This window comes from Hypomesus transpacificus, chromosome 13 (assembly GCF_021917145.1).
Source record: "Hypomesus transpacificus isolate Combined female chromosome 13, fHypTra1, whole genome shotgun sequence".
Classification (NCBI taxonomy): Eukaryota; Metazoa; Chordata; class Actinopteri; order Osmeriformes; family Osmeridae; genus Hypomesus; species Hypomesus transpacificus.
This window is the reverse complement of record NC_061072.1, coordinates 9325059-9341204: the sequence shown is the minus strand read 5'-3', so window position 1 is coordinate 9341204 and position 16146 is coordinate 9325059. Positions and strand designations below refer to the sequence as shown.

The following is a 16146-nucleotide window of genomic DNA, read 5'->3' as shown; positions in this document are numbered from 1 at the left end:
GGGAGCTGCAGGCTTGTTTACACAGACCTTTCTCTTAGATGAAAGTGCTACCGGATGATTGGCTAGAACATTTAAAGTTGATTTTGTTTGTCCCTGACTTTTCCAGAGCGATCGCTGCATGAAAGGGTGTTAGAAGTGGTCAGGAAGTGAAAAGAAGTGTTGTTCATGCAGGTTTCCCCAGAGCCTGTTCCTCATGTGGTGGGGCAGCCTCTATCACTGTGTTGTCTCTGTGGAAATATCCCCACCATCTTCCTGTGAACGCCTCACACACTATCTATATTCCTTCAGTACCAAAAACACCCTGATGAAATCAATAATTATGTGTGTTTTTATCACATTCGCGAGTTGTATTTCTGGTTATTTACATATTCGGGGCTTTGCACAACTTATTCCAACTGAAGTTTGTATTTTGCTGCCGGAAGCGCTGCTTCTTTATTGCATGTACACCAGTGTGTCTGACCTCCACTGCAGCGTTTGGGAATGTCTTCCTGCTCATCCCTACCATCCGCCCTGCTCTGCTGTTTCCTCAGGTCGCTTTGATCCTCCCAGATGTTTTTTTTTTTTTTACTCTATAAATTATTTGCTGACACGGTTATTCCTGCTGGGAAGGCAAGTCACAGCAGCATCTATACCCTTCTCTTCCTTCTACCTCTCGCTCTTTCTCTTGCTTTCTTTCTCTCGCTTTCTTTTTCTCTCTCTCTCTCTCTCTCTCTCTCTCTCTCTCTCTCTCTCTCTCTCTCTCTCTCTCTCTCTCTTTAGCTACCCTCTGAACCTGCTCTCTGCTCTTTCTGCACGTGCTTTGTTCAGGTGCTGACGCTGATGGTGTGTGTGTGTGTCTGTACATGTACTAGAGGCTGTGTTGAGTGATCAAGCTTTCACAGGCCATGTGGTGGTGCCCGCAAATAATGAGAATGGGCTGTTCATTATCTAGAGTGAGCACAAGCGCTCGAGAGGCTGGGAGGACACTAACAGGGATGTGATTTAGAGGAGAAAGAGCCCCTCCCATCAGCACTCTGGGTTTGGATCCCTTTTAGGATCCGGGATGCATTTCATATCAGGTTTCGCCGTTTCCCGGTCGGTGAGACGTCTTGATTGGTGGTTTGAGACAGCCAGAAGGTGATCCAGAGAGGCAGTGGGGTTTAGATGCTCAACACACAGCCCAGCTGGAGCATGTGTGTTGCCTGGGAGGGCCAGGGTTATAATCCCTCCTTCTGCAGGGCTCTGACGGGCTCCTGCCGTGGTTGAGTGACAGGTTTGGAGACCGTCGGGCCGGGCTGGCAGCACTGGGGCCTGTCCCTGCAGGTGCCATCTGAGGCAGCGGGGAGGGGAGAGAAGCACAGGTGGTGAACAGGATGGCCCTGGAGGAGAGGAGAGACGAGGGAGAGGGAGGGAGGGAGGGAGGGAGGGGGAGAGAGAGAGAGAGAGAGAGAGGGGGAGGGAGGGAGGGAGGGAGGGAGGGAGGGACAGACAGACAGACAGAGAGAGAGAGAGAGAGAGAGAGAGAGAGAGAGAGAGAGAGAGAGAGAGAGAGAGGGGAGACAGACAGGGAGAGGGAGAGGGAGAGGGAGACAGAGGGAGAGAGAGGGAGAGAGGCTACAGGGTGTGAACTGGGCAGGAGGATGAGAAACGCAGGTGCTGAGGTGACAGCAGGGGTCTTGTTGTAAAAGCTGTCCACCCATTTAAAGACCAGGGTGTTAGAAAACACAAAGGCTTCTCATGTATACTACCCTATGTACACAGCAGCAGAAAGGTTGAACTGGCTCATTTGGTTAGCAAACACTGCAAATGTGTACAATAGATTTTCTAATTCAAAACTCTGTGTTGCTGAGGATGAACAGACAAATAGTCATTTATCTCCTAATGAATGTGACACTGAACAAGGCCATACAATATTGCAAAGTGTTTGTGCAGTATGGTATTATTGGAATTTGGCATGTCTCTTGTCTGACTGTCAGATAATGAAGAGCTTTTTCCACAGAATTGGAAATGTCCTGAAAATTTAGATTTCTTTGGCAATACTTACATACTTATTGACAACTTGAATATACGTGAGTATGTTTGACTTTGTAAATATGCTTGAAGATTCTTTCTCTTTGGCCCTCCCTCCCTCCCCCCCTCCATGCCTGCCTGCCTGCCACTGTCCTCTGGGTACCTGGGAGGCTTCGGTCCTCAGCCCTGGCTCTCTCCTCTCATCTCTCTGTTAATAAAAGAGGAATTTCGAGGCGTTAGCACGAGATGGTAACCACTCCTCCCAATCCCTTTCTTTTTATTTTGTAGACACTGTCCATACATCTCTAACTCTCTCTTTCTCTCTTTATATGCATTTCTTTCTCATCTATTGTTTTGGCCCCCATCCCTCCATCATCTTTTCCTTTGTTCCTCAGCTTCCCTCGTCCCCTCTTCTCCGATATTATCCAGTGTTTCAGACAGAGAGGGAGGTGGTAATAGTATAGCTGGCACTGGTATTGTGTGTGGGTGTGTGTGTGAGGAGGGGGTCTGATTGTGTGTGAAAGATGAGGATGAGGACACTGAAGCTCTCAGCAGAACCAATCTTACTGCCTCCATTTCTGCTATTCATGTCTGTTTCCATGTCTGTCTCTCCGTCTGTCTGTCTATCTGTTCGTCTGTCTGACTGTCTGTTCGCCTGTCTGACTGTCTTATCTGTGTGCCTGTCTGTCTGTCTATCTGTTCGCCTGTCTGTCTGTCTGTCTTATCTGTGTGCCTGTCTGTCTGTCTGTCTGTCGATTTGTTCGCCTGTCTGACTCTATTATCTGTGCCCATCCTTGCCTGTCTGTCTGTCTTATCTGTTCGCCTGTCTGACTGGCTGGCTGTAGGCCTATATCTTTTGGGGAGGGCTGGCTGGCACACTGTGTGTCTGACTGGCACACTGTGTGTTGGTGTGTCTGGCTGGTGGTGTGTCTGGCAGGGCTTGGAGGTTTGGCCCCACTAGTACCTAGTGTCAGTGGGCCTTCATTCTCCCTCGCACAGCACACAGACATCTGTCTGGGACATCTGCCTAGATGTGGAGCTGCACTTCCTTGGTCCCTAATCACCTGATATGTTACCTGTTGCTGTCACAATGTCAATCAATGTGCAGAATTTGCTGTCACCAAATCCAAGTATAACAATTGAAGTCATTTCTGTGCAAGATACTGTACCAACTGAATGATGTTCAGATGTAAGTGTATTGTTACTCCTGAGCACAAACATCCAGTCACAAAACGTCCCCTTTCAACATGTTTCCGGCATGACTCATGCTGTGTGATGTACCTCCATTGTGTGAGCCTGTCTGTGAAATATTCTCCTTTCCTCGCACCTCTCTTAAGGGACTGCTTTCTCTCCTCCTTCCATGTGTGAGCCCACTTTTGGCTCGATGAGTCATCCTCCTCTCTCAAACCCTGGGAACACACAGCGTTGGCCCTAACAATAGAAACACCATTGGGGTAGAACGTTCCGAAGAAGAAGAAAGAGACATTTTTACATCTCTCTCTCTGTTCCTTTATACACCCTGTTCTCCCTTTTTATAGAACTTCCTGTCAGTCCAAACAGCTTAGAAGGGGTTCTGGTTCATTTGTCGCCAGTTTCTCTAATCTTCTCAATGCCTCAGGCCTATTTCTGTCTGCTAATCAGTTCTGCCTTGTCGTATAATGACATGGGATGCCTCTCTCGTCAGCGCCATGTTTTATGAATGGCAGCGGGTCTTATGTAACTTCACTCAGTGAGTAACTTCCCATGTACCCACTGGGCAGCCTCTGGCGCCTTCAGGGTCCTAGAGTCTGCCCTCAGGCTGAGGACAGTGCTGGTCTCTCTCATAAAGTTCACCCGGAACGTATGCATTTAAATATACCTTCAGCTCACTTATTCAGCTTTGCCGATCAGTCGCATGAACTTCGACGTGCATATGGATGAGTCACTGTGTACCCACGCACGCACGCGCACACGCTTGTTAAGGAGGTGTGGTAGGGCTGCAGCAGAACCCTGCATTTCCTGTCACTCTGCCCCTTCCCTCCCACTCCACCAGTGGCCTACATACAGTCATCTGTAGCAGCTCCCACTGCAGCACACACACACACACACAGCTCATTCATATTTCAAATGCACAGATTTCAACATCACTCATCTCTCTCTCTCTCTCTCTCTCTCTCTCTCTCTCTCTCTCTCTCTCTCTCTCTCTCTCTCTCTCTCTCTCTCTCTCTCTCTCTTCTCTTTGCCCCCTTCTCCTGAAGCTCCCTTCCGTCGCTCGCTCTAAGAACGTCTCCCTCTCTCTCATACTTCCCATCTAGCGTTGGAGTAGCTAGAACGTATCCCACCTGACTGCTAGTGTTTTTGCAGCCTTGTTTTCTGCACCACTGCCTCCTCTGTTCCACTGCACTAATGGGTGGAGCCGGCCAGGCTATTTGGGGGCAGACAGGGACGAGAGCGGCGGCTGCTTTCCAGTAAAGCATAACAGCATGCCACATCTGTAATCCTATAGCAGCGCCAGGAAGATGGCAGCCTCTGCATTAATGTCAAAAAGTGACTCTCTCTCTTCCGCTCCTCTCTGTCTCTGTCTTGCCCTCCCCCTTCTCTGTCTCTCTCTGTCTCTCTCTCTCTTTATCTCTCACTCTACCCTTAGCTGTCCCCAACTGACAAGAGTTTGGAGTTTGACAGAGACTTCAGAATCCGCCATTATGCAGGCGATGTTGTGTAAGTATCTAATTGTTATTGCATATCACAATGGCATGCATTTACTTTGTTAGGAAAGCGCTCATTAATAAGTGTTAGCAGTATAATCTAGAGTATTCTAATTTCATTCAGGCTTTATATATCCAGTATAAATGAAGGCCTGTCTCTAGAACTAAAGGCCTAACAATTCTCCTGTATTTTTTGAATGCCTTAACTGACAAAATGTCAGGAAAGAGCTCCATTTTGGAATATGACCTCATCAGAATGTGTCAGGTAATAAATAGATATATAGCGCCACATTATGTCATTAAGTCATCCTGGCGGTCTTTCCCGTGGTTAATATATGGCTTCTGAGAGGAGCTGGCTATAAATCCCCCCTCCAGGATGCGGAGGTGCTCCCTGCATCCTGCCTGCCTGCCCGCGCTGGCTGCTGCAGGGAGCACTCAGCCCTGAGAGACAGGCCCTGTAAGGCTCCGCTCTCCCCCTGGGTCGGCAGCACTTAACCCACAGATGGCTCAGACACTTCACACTAAAACAGGATTTTGGGCGACTTTGTCTGGGATTCGTTTAGTTGTAATTGTCTCCAAGGAGGGACGAGGTACTGCTGGTGTCATTTAACAGGCCCGCTTAAAATACACAGGAGCTGAATCGAGTGTGTGTGTTTTTGTACAGGTACTCTGTGGTTAGTTTTATCGACAAAAACAAAGACACACTCTTCCAGGACTTCAAGAGGCTCTTGTATAACAGGTCAGACTCTTCACACACAACATACCAACCTCTATTCTTCTCTTCACTGTATATCATCCTCTCATCCCTCACTGATTTGTCTCCACCTCTCCTCTCTTCCTCCTCCTCCTCGTCCCTCTCTCCGTAGTTCGAACCCAGTTCTGAAGAACATGTGGCCTGAGGGCAAGCTGAGCATCACAGAGGTCACCAAGCGACCCCTGACGGCCGCCACCCTCTTCAAGAACTCCATGATCTCATTGGTGGAGAACTTGGCATGCAAGGTGAGGGGGAGGGACCAAGCCTCTGTCTCCTAACCTGTTAGACATAGACACTCAAGAATAAGGCATTTTCTCTGTGTCCACTTATACATGGTATCTGTTTCTGGCCAATTCTTGTTTTACATTGTTTAAAAGTACTAGCTTAGCTTAGCTACGTAGGCTCTGACACAACCCCATGAGATTGCAAACAGTGGCCGACACATTCTCTAACCATCGTCCCCTGGTGTTCAGGAGCCCTACTACGTCCGCTGCATCAAGCCTAACGAGGTCAAGTCCCCCCTGCTGTTTGAGCAGGAGCGCTGCCGTCACCAGGTGGAGTACCTGGGCCTGCTGGAGAACGTACGAGTGCGCAGGGCCGGTTTCGCCAACCGCCAGACCTACCCACGCTTCCTCCAGAGGTACGTGCTGATCCAGTCTGGGGGGGAGGAGGTCGTCTCCTGGCGGGAGGGGGGTCTGTGCGGAGCCTTGTCTCTGTCTCTAACATCCTCTCTGAAGGAGGCAGTCGGGAGATGTTCGGACAATCTCACACCTGACTGGTCACGTCTTCCACTACAGTGTTTACACTGCCCCAGACCAGGACAGTACAGTGTTTACACTGCCCCAGACCAGGACAGTACAGTGTTTACACTGCCCCAGACCAGGACAGTACAGTGTTTACACTGCCCCAGACCAGGACAGTACAGTGTTTACACTGCCCCAGACCAGGACAGTACAGTGTTTACACTGCCCCAGACCAGGACAGTACAGTACACTTTACACTGCCCTAGACCAGGACAGTACAGTATTTACACTGCCCCAGACCAGGACAGTACAGTGTTTACACTGCCCTAGAGAAGGAAAGTACAGTGTTTACACTGCCCTAGACCAGGAAAGTACAGTATTTACACTGCCCTAGACCAGGAAAGTACAGTATTTACACTGCCCTAGACAGTACAGTGTTTACACTGCCCTAGACCAGGAAAGTACAGTATTTACACTGCCTTAGACCAGGACCAGCCCTACAGCACTGCTTAGCAGTGAATTGATTTTGAGTCAGAGTACAGTTGGTGTGCTTGAATGTGGAGTTAGACAACTTTTACTTAGGCTTGTATGAGGAAGGATCGATCGTCGCTGCCAAAAAAATCACTGCTACTCGGCCTGCTATTGACATGAGACTTTTTCATCTCTACCTCTCTGTCTGTATCCTCCCTGAAGTTGGTTCATTCATTATTGACAAGTGTTTGCTCTGCTTGGACTTTAACATGAAAGGACTTCCTGATCCCAGAACATGCCCCAGTCGTCTCTGGGGCTTGACGTGTGACGTGGAGGAGAGGTGGGCGGAGCGGCCACTCACAGCTCCCACGTCTGCACAGAGACTCTGCCGAGGACCTGGGTCACACGTCACATCTCGTCTGTCCCCAAGACGCAAAGTGGGCGCTTGTGCGACAGCAGTAACATCACTGCAGGAACTCGGCATTCGGCATTGAACCCGATACGCTCGCACACACGCTCCTTTTCATTATGTACGGAATGTGAGATTTTATCTTGGCGTGTCATTGGTTTTTAGGAGCTCTGGTATTTGACTGTGTCAGAGGGATTTTCAGCAGTGCAGGCTCTCAGGCGTGTCCCCAAATGGCAGATCAGGACTAGATCCCGACAGTCACACGCACATGGACATAATGGCTCAAGTCGTGTTCCTGTTGTCCAGCTGTCTGGTTCCCCTACTACCCTAGCCTGGGAAGGTTAAAGAGGATTAGCTAACGGCGTGATCGTTTTGTAAAACACACTTTTCTAGCTGCCTCCCTCAAATCATGGGTTGGATTATTGTATGACGTCATTGTCTGGCAGCTTAAGGACTGTGAAATGACTGCTGCAGGACTATGTCGACAGGCCTGGTGACAGTGTTTGGGCTCGTCTTGGCAGTGATAAAAGAGCGTTTCAGTCTCTTTTCAGTCTGTCCAACCCTTCTGTTTCTCCCCGCTGTCTGTTTGTGTTGTTCTCTGGCCTGACTCACTTTCCAAGCTACCAAACAAAGCTTGGGCTTTCAGTGACGTGAAACCAAGGTGAACACGTCAAAAGTGTCTATTATTTGAAATGGACATTCTGTTTGTTTCTTGAATGATTAAATGACAACCAAAGTTACAACAATTGAAACCAAGAAAAATGGAGGACTGAAATCCACCTTGGCCATCTACAGAAGGTATGGCTGCACTGTCCTACTGTGACTCATCCTTAACCCTCCTCCTCCCCCTCTTCCTCCCCCTTCTCCTCTTCCTCCTCCTCCCCCTCTTCCTTATCCCCCTCTTCCTCCCCCCCCTCCTCCTCTTCCTCCTCCCCCTCTTCCTCCTCTTCCTCCTCCTCCATCCCAGGTACAAGATGATCTCAGAGTTCACCTGGCCCAACCACGACCTGCCGTCAGACAAGGAGGCAGTCAAACGCCTCCTACAGGGCTGCGGCTTCGACCACGACGTGGCGTACGGCAAGACCAAGGTGTTCATCCGCACGCCGCGCACACTCTTCAGCCTGGAGGACCAGAGGGCCGACATGGTCACCAGGATCGTCCTTTTCCTCCAGAAGGTCAGCTCACGTCTTAGCCTAGGCCCACTCTGTCTGTTGATCGCTGCATACAGATACTCAGGTGGCTGAGCGGTTAAGGAGTCGGGCAATAAATCAAAAGGTTGTTGGTTCGATTCGCGGCCGTGCCAAATGACGTTGTGTCTTTGGGTAAGGCATTTCACCCTACTTGCCTCGGGGAGAATGTCCCTGTACTTACTGTAAGTCGCTCTGGATAAGAGCGTCTGCTAAATGACTAAATGTAAATGTAATGCATACAGTGTGTGTCGGGGAATAGAGGTTTAGGACATGGGAGGGTTTACTGTATCAACTGTCATTCTCCAAACAGCAGGTGGTGATGAACTAGCACCTCCATATGAGGTTGTTTGTGTTGTGTGGACACAGCTTGCCTGGTGTAAGCTGACTCTCCCATGGCTCCCCTTATGTAGTGGAGGTGACCAGCCCATATGCACAACCTTTATATCTGCATCCAGCCCACACGCTCTGCAGGGGATGTGCTGGGCTCGTGTTGAGCGCTGTGCTGACACAGATTAGAAGAGACTCCCTCACAAACATCTGTCTTAAGCTGATTGCCATTTGAAGATACCTATTATCCGCTGACCTCATTATCTTGTTGCTAGCCGGATTGTGTTTCTCATTGAAATTCACGAGGCCGAGTTTTGCATATGAATAACTTCAGAGATGGGAGAAACTCTGAGAAAAAGCTCTTGACCTGCATGTCTGTTATTATGGCACTTTGTTATTTTTGGTGCTAAAGTAATATTGCGTCGTTATAGTGTTAGCTCTCTCACTCTCTGTCTCTCTCTCTCTCACCTAGTGTCTCTCTCTCTCTGTCCCTCTCTCTCAGCTAGTCTCTCTCTCTGTCCCTCTCTCTCAACTAGTCTCTCTCTCTCACCTAGTCTCTCTCTCTCTCACCTTGTCTCTCTTTCTCTCTCTCACCTTGTCTCTCTCTCTCTCTCACCTAGTCTCTCTCTCTCTCACCTAGTCTCTCTCTCTCTCACCTTGTCTCTCTTTCTCTCTCTCTCTAAAAACAGTATAAAAGCGAACAGTGGCTCATTACTGCACGGTGGAAGGAACCCTGAGATGGTGAATGTTCACTTTACATGCAAAAACAGGGGATTACGAGAGCTATATAGATCTTGGTCCAGCTCCCCATTATATCAGGTAGTCGCTCGTGGCTAAAGCTAAGCAAAGACGTACATTGCTGCACGTAAACTGCTTCATCGTATTGACAGTTTCATGACACCGAGGCACAGACCTCCACATACATTCAAGTTATTGCTCTGTCTTGAACAACATAATACTAACACTATCTCCACTTGAAGTGTGATGAGAGATGTTGGGATATGGAAATTGCATTCACCTGCCATCTTCTCTCTTTTAGTAGACTGTAAACAAATGCTGCATGGCTGAGTTTCCGACAGCTGAGGTGGGCTAGTTCTCAGCAGGGTGTAATTATGTAGCGTGCGCTGTGACGTGTTTTATAAGACACCTTCAATCAATCCAGTATAAAAACCCTGTTTATGCATCGGAAATGAGTTTGTGGCAAGTGAAGGATGTCGTTTTGCTCGCAGGCTTTAGTTTGCTGTCAGACTTGCTCCATTTGTCCTGTCTGCTCTTCTCAAAGGATCTGCTTCTCTTGATTGAAGGAACGGGAAATCCTAACATCTGTTTGTCTACATTTTGCTGTACCGGGTGTCCTGGTTCGCAATGGGCTCCTGGGTGGTTTGAGGTTCGAATCCCTGGTCCAGCCCTTCCTCTTCATCTTGTATAAGTGCCGTTCTTGCAGAATGAAGATTGACCGTTCACCCACTATGTTATTGCATCAAATACATGTGAGAAGATTCCATTACAATACCTCGTCTTGGGTAATCTCTCCCCAAGGACTGTGGTGCAATCAGACCACCAGCCTTGGGTTCACGCATCAGAGGGTTGGATCAACCAAATTGACCCCAATCAAATTGATTATTTGACCTCTGTATTGATCATCATTTGTTGGTTGGCTCCCAGACAGACATTCTGGACTCATGTTCCTGCTGTTCCCTGAGGAGAATCCTACCTGATATTATCTCAAAGGATGTTCATGCTTTGATAACCAAGCAGAAAGCCCCGAGGTGATAACAGTTTTTTTTTTTTTTTTTACAAAAACAAACATCAGACAGTTTTTCACATTGAATGTGTTGCGAAAAGATCATTTAGTCTTGACCTCAGTCAATGTCAAGATGATGAAAGGCACACACAAACAGACACACAGACACACATTTATAGTAAATCCACTGACTGAGGTGTTGACTCTCTATGTCTCTCACACAAACAACTCGAGCTTAAACTAGGGCTCGGCATCTGTGCCAAGCAATCCCCTTATCAGCACCTGGCACACCACTGAGGCTTACGCCAACTGGGCCCATTCTGCCAAGGGTGCCGGAGCCTGCGCCAGGAGATCTCTCTCTCTTCCCGTACCCCCTGACAGATGCCCGGAGTAGCCTGGGTCACAACCAGGCTGAGGGCTCCGGGGTTAGGACCAAGGAACGGGAGACTTAAGGTGTCGCTCTCCATGGTTCCTCATGCAGAGAACCAGGGTACATTGTGTACTTTCCTCCTCCCTACCCCCTCCTTTTAGCTCCTTAAATGAGCGTAACCTCTACTCGTCCAGGGAATGGGAGGGGGGAGGGGATGCTAGCTCGAGGAAGGGGGGAGGGGGATGGACCGAAAGTGAGAGAGGGAGGAGGAAGGAGACACAGATCCCGACTCTTTCACAGTCTCATTTCACGCTGCCTTTCTCTCCGTCGTTCCTCGTTTCCGCCCTGTTCTCCTGCGTTCCTCGCCTAAGCCGTTCCGCTCCGGTTCTGCGTTGTTCCCCGAGGCTGCCGGCCAGAACCCAGGATTCTCTGCCTCCCGTCCACAGCTCTCAGCCCTGGTCCTATTACAACTGATTGCTCTCTATCTCTCTGAGTGACCCACATCTCATCCACTGGAGCAGCCCATTCAGAACACACATCATTATATTCCACCAGCCAATCCCAAGCCTAGAGAACCGGCAGGCCCGTTAAAGGCTAACAGGGACTAAAATACCTCAGTCCAACATAAATACAGAGGTTTGAATTATTCATGAGCTCCCCCCCCCCCCCCCCCCCCCCCCCCCCCCCCCCCCCCCCCCTCGTCTTAAATGAATATTTCATACATTTTAAGCTCAGGCATCCTCATCACAGTGTCAGTCAGTAGTAGCCTTTGCAGGGGTTGACGAAAGACTAGGAGGAAGGTCCCATGTGTATTGCGAGCTTAAGGTTTAATTGCTTCTGAAAGCTTTACATGTGGCTTTGTTGCTGTGGTTTTATCAGTCGGGGCTGGAGACTAGCTAGCTCGCTTCGTGTCTGCCTAACCAGCCAGAACTGTTCCCCTCCTTCCAGCCTCCTCCCTAGCCTCCTCCCTAGCCTCCCCCCAGCCTCCTCCCCAGCCTCCTCCCCCAGCCTCCTCCCCAGCCTCCTCCCAAGCCTCTTCCCCAGCCTCCTCCCCAGTCTCCTCCCAGCCTCCTCCCCAGCCTCCTCCCCAGTCTCCTCCCCAGCCTCCTCCCCAGCCTCCTCCCCAGTCTCCTCCCAGCCTCCACCCTAGCCTCCCCCCAGCCTCCTCCCCAGCCTCCTCCCCAGCCTCCTCCTCAGCCTCCTCCCAAGCCTCTTCCCCAGCCTCCTCCCCAGCCTCCTCCCCAGTCTCCTCCCCAGCCTCCTCCCCAGCCTCCTCCCCAGTCTCCTCCCAGCCTCCTCCCCAGCCTCCACCCCAGCCTCTTCCCCAGCCTCCTCCCCAGTCTCCTCCCAGCCTCCTCCCCAGCCTCCTCCCCAGTCTCCTCCCAGCCTCCTCCCCCTCCCTCCCCAGCCTCTTCCCCAGCCTCCTCCCCAGCCTCCTCCCCAGCCTCCTCCCCAGCCTCCTCCCCAGCCTCCACCCCAGCCTCTTCCCCAGCCTCCTCCCCAGTCTCCCCCCAGCCTCCTCCCCAGCCTCCTCCCCAGCCTCCTCCCCAGGCTCCTCCCAGCCTCCTCCCCAGCCTCCACCCCAGCCTCTTCCCCAGCCTCTTCCCCAGCCTCAGCAGAAAGACGATCCCCTAGCTTGTGACACAGCCGTTATCAAACATGCCCGGCGTTCTGCTGCTGCTCACAGTACATTACAACTCCATGACACCTGCAATACACTTCAGTATGCCTCACCTCAGTAGGCATACTGCCACATAAAACACCAAACCACCTCTCTCTGTCGCTCTCTCTCTCTCTCTCTCTCTCTCTCTCTCTCTCTCTCTCTCTCTCTGTCTCTCTCTCTCTCTCACCTAGTCCCTCTCTCCCTCTCTCACCCCAGCCTCTCTCTCCTGTCTTTTATTCTGTATTTGTCAATGGCAGCGCCTAGGCACAGTGGAATACCCAGATATCATTAAGGAGGACTTTGATGAATAGTAGCAGGATTGTTCCCTTCCTCTCTCTCTCTTTCTGCGTTTCTGTTATCTTCACGTCTTTGATCCCTCCAGCTAAACACTGAGACAAACTGAGTGTTCCCTTTGGGAAGCAACCTGCCTCACCACAGCTTCCCACAGTTGAAAATAGAAACAAAGAACATAATTACTGTAGTCTACTGCATCGTTTGATTCATGGTTGGGGACAAAGGGGAAAATCATGCAGAGAAATATGCAGAGTAGTTGCGAAATAGAATAAAGTGTCTACGGTTGTACATTGGGAACTAGCCACTGGTAGTCAGAAAGAATCACAGACATAGTGATGGCTACAACAGCCAAGGGGCTCTCACCATAGCAACCAAGGTTTGGCAAAAAGCCAAAGTGTCCTGCTTTCTACCGATATGACCTTCACTTGCCATTCTCTAAGTCCTCCTGGAATCAACTCTCTCTCTCTTTTTCTGTCTCTCTCTTTTTCTGTCTCTCTCTTTTTCTGTCTCTCTCTCTCTCTCTCTCTCTCTCTCTCTCTCTCTCTCTCTCTCTCTCTCTCTCCCTCTCTCTCTCTCTCTGCCGTGCAAGGTTCTTCTTGGTTACATCTCCTGTCTTCTTTCAGTCCTGTCTTCAAAATCTAAGTTCTCAGATGAACTTCTTTTGAACACTGATGAATCGATGTCAAGAACATTTTTTTTTCTCCAGGAATTTCAGCAGCTTTGCGGTCTTGCAAGTCCCTATCATGCACACTGTACAATAGATAGTTTTGAAATGCCCTTAGTGTTGCAATGGCCTTGCATGAATCCTTGTGAGTGATAGAAGCATATCGGGCCATGGGTGACTTTGTTCAAGACTCAAATTGCTGATAAAATCCAATACTTTCTCCCGTCTACTAAAGAGATAGAGAGCCTCAAGAGATATTCAATGTCATATTTTTTGTCTCTACTTTATAATTCAAGTCAATTTCCTCTGTCAATGGAATGAAATCTCTCTCTGATTCCCTGTGTGATCCCGGTCCCCTTGTTGGCAGTGATGATGCTGCGTGTGACAGGGATGACGTCAGATGCCTGGGTGTCTGTAATCCGCTCGGCCTCGTGCCGATCATCCCTAAGCTCTATCGATTAATGCTAATTCTCATTGGCTCGTGCCTGGGCCCGGTCTCCCTGGCGACGGCCTGAGGTCAGAGTGTGTTGTGCCCTTGCTAAACTGTGTCACCCCCTCCGCCTCCCTCCCCCTCCACACACTGGCTGTATTGAGCGTGTCACTGAAAAGCCACCCAGATGTCCCTGGGGGATGTGGAAATAGGGCTCCAGTCATGTGTGTCAGCCAGGCCAAGCAGGCTATCCATCTCCTCCATGTCTCATTTGTTGAGTTGTTTCCAGTGGGAAACTGTTATTTGGTCACAAGATTGAAAGGGCCAACTGGGAAGCCCAAATGCTGCTGGTCTATTTTGGATTGTTTGCCTGTAAAGTGCAGTCCTAGAGCAATAGAGTGCACTCTGTAGATTCACACTAAACACATGCGGTAGTTATGGATTCCGTGTGGCCGACTGTAGGATCAGATGTGTCGCTTTTGTGTCTGATCCTAAACCCGTTTGCACTCTCAGAAGCCCGGCTAGTGTCTGGGTATGCGTCATTTGTAAAGGCTTTTACCCAGCATGCATTTCGGAGCCCCTAATAAAGCCCTAGCAATCTGGGCTGTAGAGATCCCCAAATTGGCTTTGATGAGGTTGTAAATCTAGCAGCCCAGAGCAAAGGGGAAGCAACACCATGATGGCGGAGTCTCTAAAAGGCTGATCAGATGGCTTTATTGGCCGGGAGGACGGACGGGCCTTGTTATTGGCCTGATTTACCCAGCATCCCCTGGGTGTCATCTTCGCTCCCCGCCTTCTCGCTGGTGATAATCCCACACCGCCTGCCTCTTTGTTTAAGCGCAGTCGCCCGATGCAGTGTGTGGGAGGGAAGATAGTGTGTTTGTCTGTGTGTGTGTGCGTGTTTGTGTGTGTGTGTGTGTATTTGTCTGTCTGTGTGTGTCACCCCCTTCTCTCCATTTACCTGTCGTATATCTTAACAGGCTTAAGATAATATATTCAGATTACGTCAGGATTTATCTGATCTCATGTTGCTTTATGCTCTCTCAACGCCCACTTTCACCTTCAGCTCGAGCCATCTGCATGCTAATTCCTGCTCCATTCGCAGCAGGCACTTAGCCGCTAGCTACCAGTGGTGGGTCTGATGCAGGCCTTGTTATGACTGTGCTGTTGCAGACAATCTACAGTTGCCATATGCCGTCTTGTCCCTGTTACATGGTTGTACTCCACATGAGTCAAAGAAAAGGATAGCACTTTATCCACAATGCCAACTGTGAGCTTGTTTTTTTAAGCTTGAGTGGTTTAAACATTTCTTATCTCCAGAATATTAGTTGCTCTGAAAAGGAATTAAGGTGGAAATGTAAAAAGGAAGTGAGTTAGCTGGACAGGCTGATGGTATGTGAGTTCAATTCTAAATTCCACCAGTCTCACACCTAGAATACACACAGGTCCCTTAAGCAATCTCCTTTTCTCTATTCTACTACACAATCCCTCCATACCATCTTAAAGCACGGTCCTAAGAAAAGGCTTAATTCCCCTGAACTTCTGATGAAATCTAAATCTGAAAAGAAATAAATCTCTAATACAGCGGGGGCTGAATGCATTCATTCATCATCATCAACATCTCAGTCATGTGGGAGAGTTGTCACAGGGCAGGGTGGCTGTGTTGAATATGTATCAACCCCCTCCAACCCCCACCCCCTCTAACCCCCCTTACCATGTGTCAGTCACCGAGGGCTGCAGCGCGGGGGGTGGGGACGGGGGGTGGGGATGGAGGTGTGAGGTCATCATTAAGGGACAGTAGGGTTCAGGTTCCTGTCAGGCTGGTCTTGACTAATCTTTGTGTGCTGGAGTGGCTGGTGGGAGGCCTCCTGGGGAGCTGCCTGGACTGGAACTGGGATGGCGACTGAACCAGTCAATTACAGGGGGATCACCGCCGTGAGGCACCGCCCAGGATCTTCCTTTGTGTCGCCTCTGTTGACAGTTCACCACGCGACACTTTGCCCCAGACATGCTGGATGGATACCAGTCTGGCAGGGGAGAAGGGGAGCTAGGGGAATGGCAGGAGTCAAGATCCAGTCCTCTTATCCTCAGGACTGCTAATGAACATCCATCTGGCCCTCTTCAGGTGGAGAGAGCCTGCACGTTTCATGTGCAGACAAAGAAAAACGGCCTTTTGTTCTCGTAAAGGTCCTCACACTTACATCTGGAGATTAAATATTCATCATCTCCACATTACCATTGGGCATGGATTTGAATTTGAAAACCCCTCGCCCTAACCCCGTACCCCCATCAGCATAGACTTATGCCTCGACGTCCTCGCAATTAAGAGTTATCATTTTGAGCTTACATTGTGTTAACTACTCTTGGAGGGGTCTCCATGAATCAGGAAGTAGAAGGGAGCATATGGTAGTGGT

At 49.7% G+C, this 16146-nt stretch overlaps 1 protein-coding gene across 1 annotated transcript in view; it reads left to right on the top strand.

The window, feature by feature from the left end:
* Positions 1 to 4159: 4159 nt before the first annotated feature.
* Positions 4160 to 16146, top strand: part of myo1d (myosin 1D) — a 34216-nt gene continuing 22229 nt past the window's right edge. Inside the window, exons 1-5 of the mRNA XM_047032010.1 lie at positions 4160 to 4686; positions 5338 to 5412; positions 5540 to 5672; positions 5901 to 6067; positions 8018 to 8225. Coding sequence (XP_046887966.1) covers positions 5562 to 5672; positions 5901 to 6067; positions 8018 to 8225 — 486 coding nt within the window. The 5' untranslated portion in view covers positions 4160 to 4686; positions 5338 to 5412; positions 5540 to 5561. The remainder of the gene's footprint in view (positions 4687 to 5337; positions 5413 to 5539; positions 5673 to 5900; positions 6068 to 8017; positions 8226 to 16146) is intronic.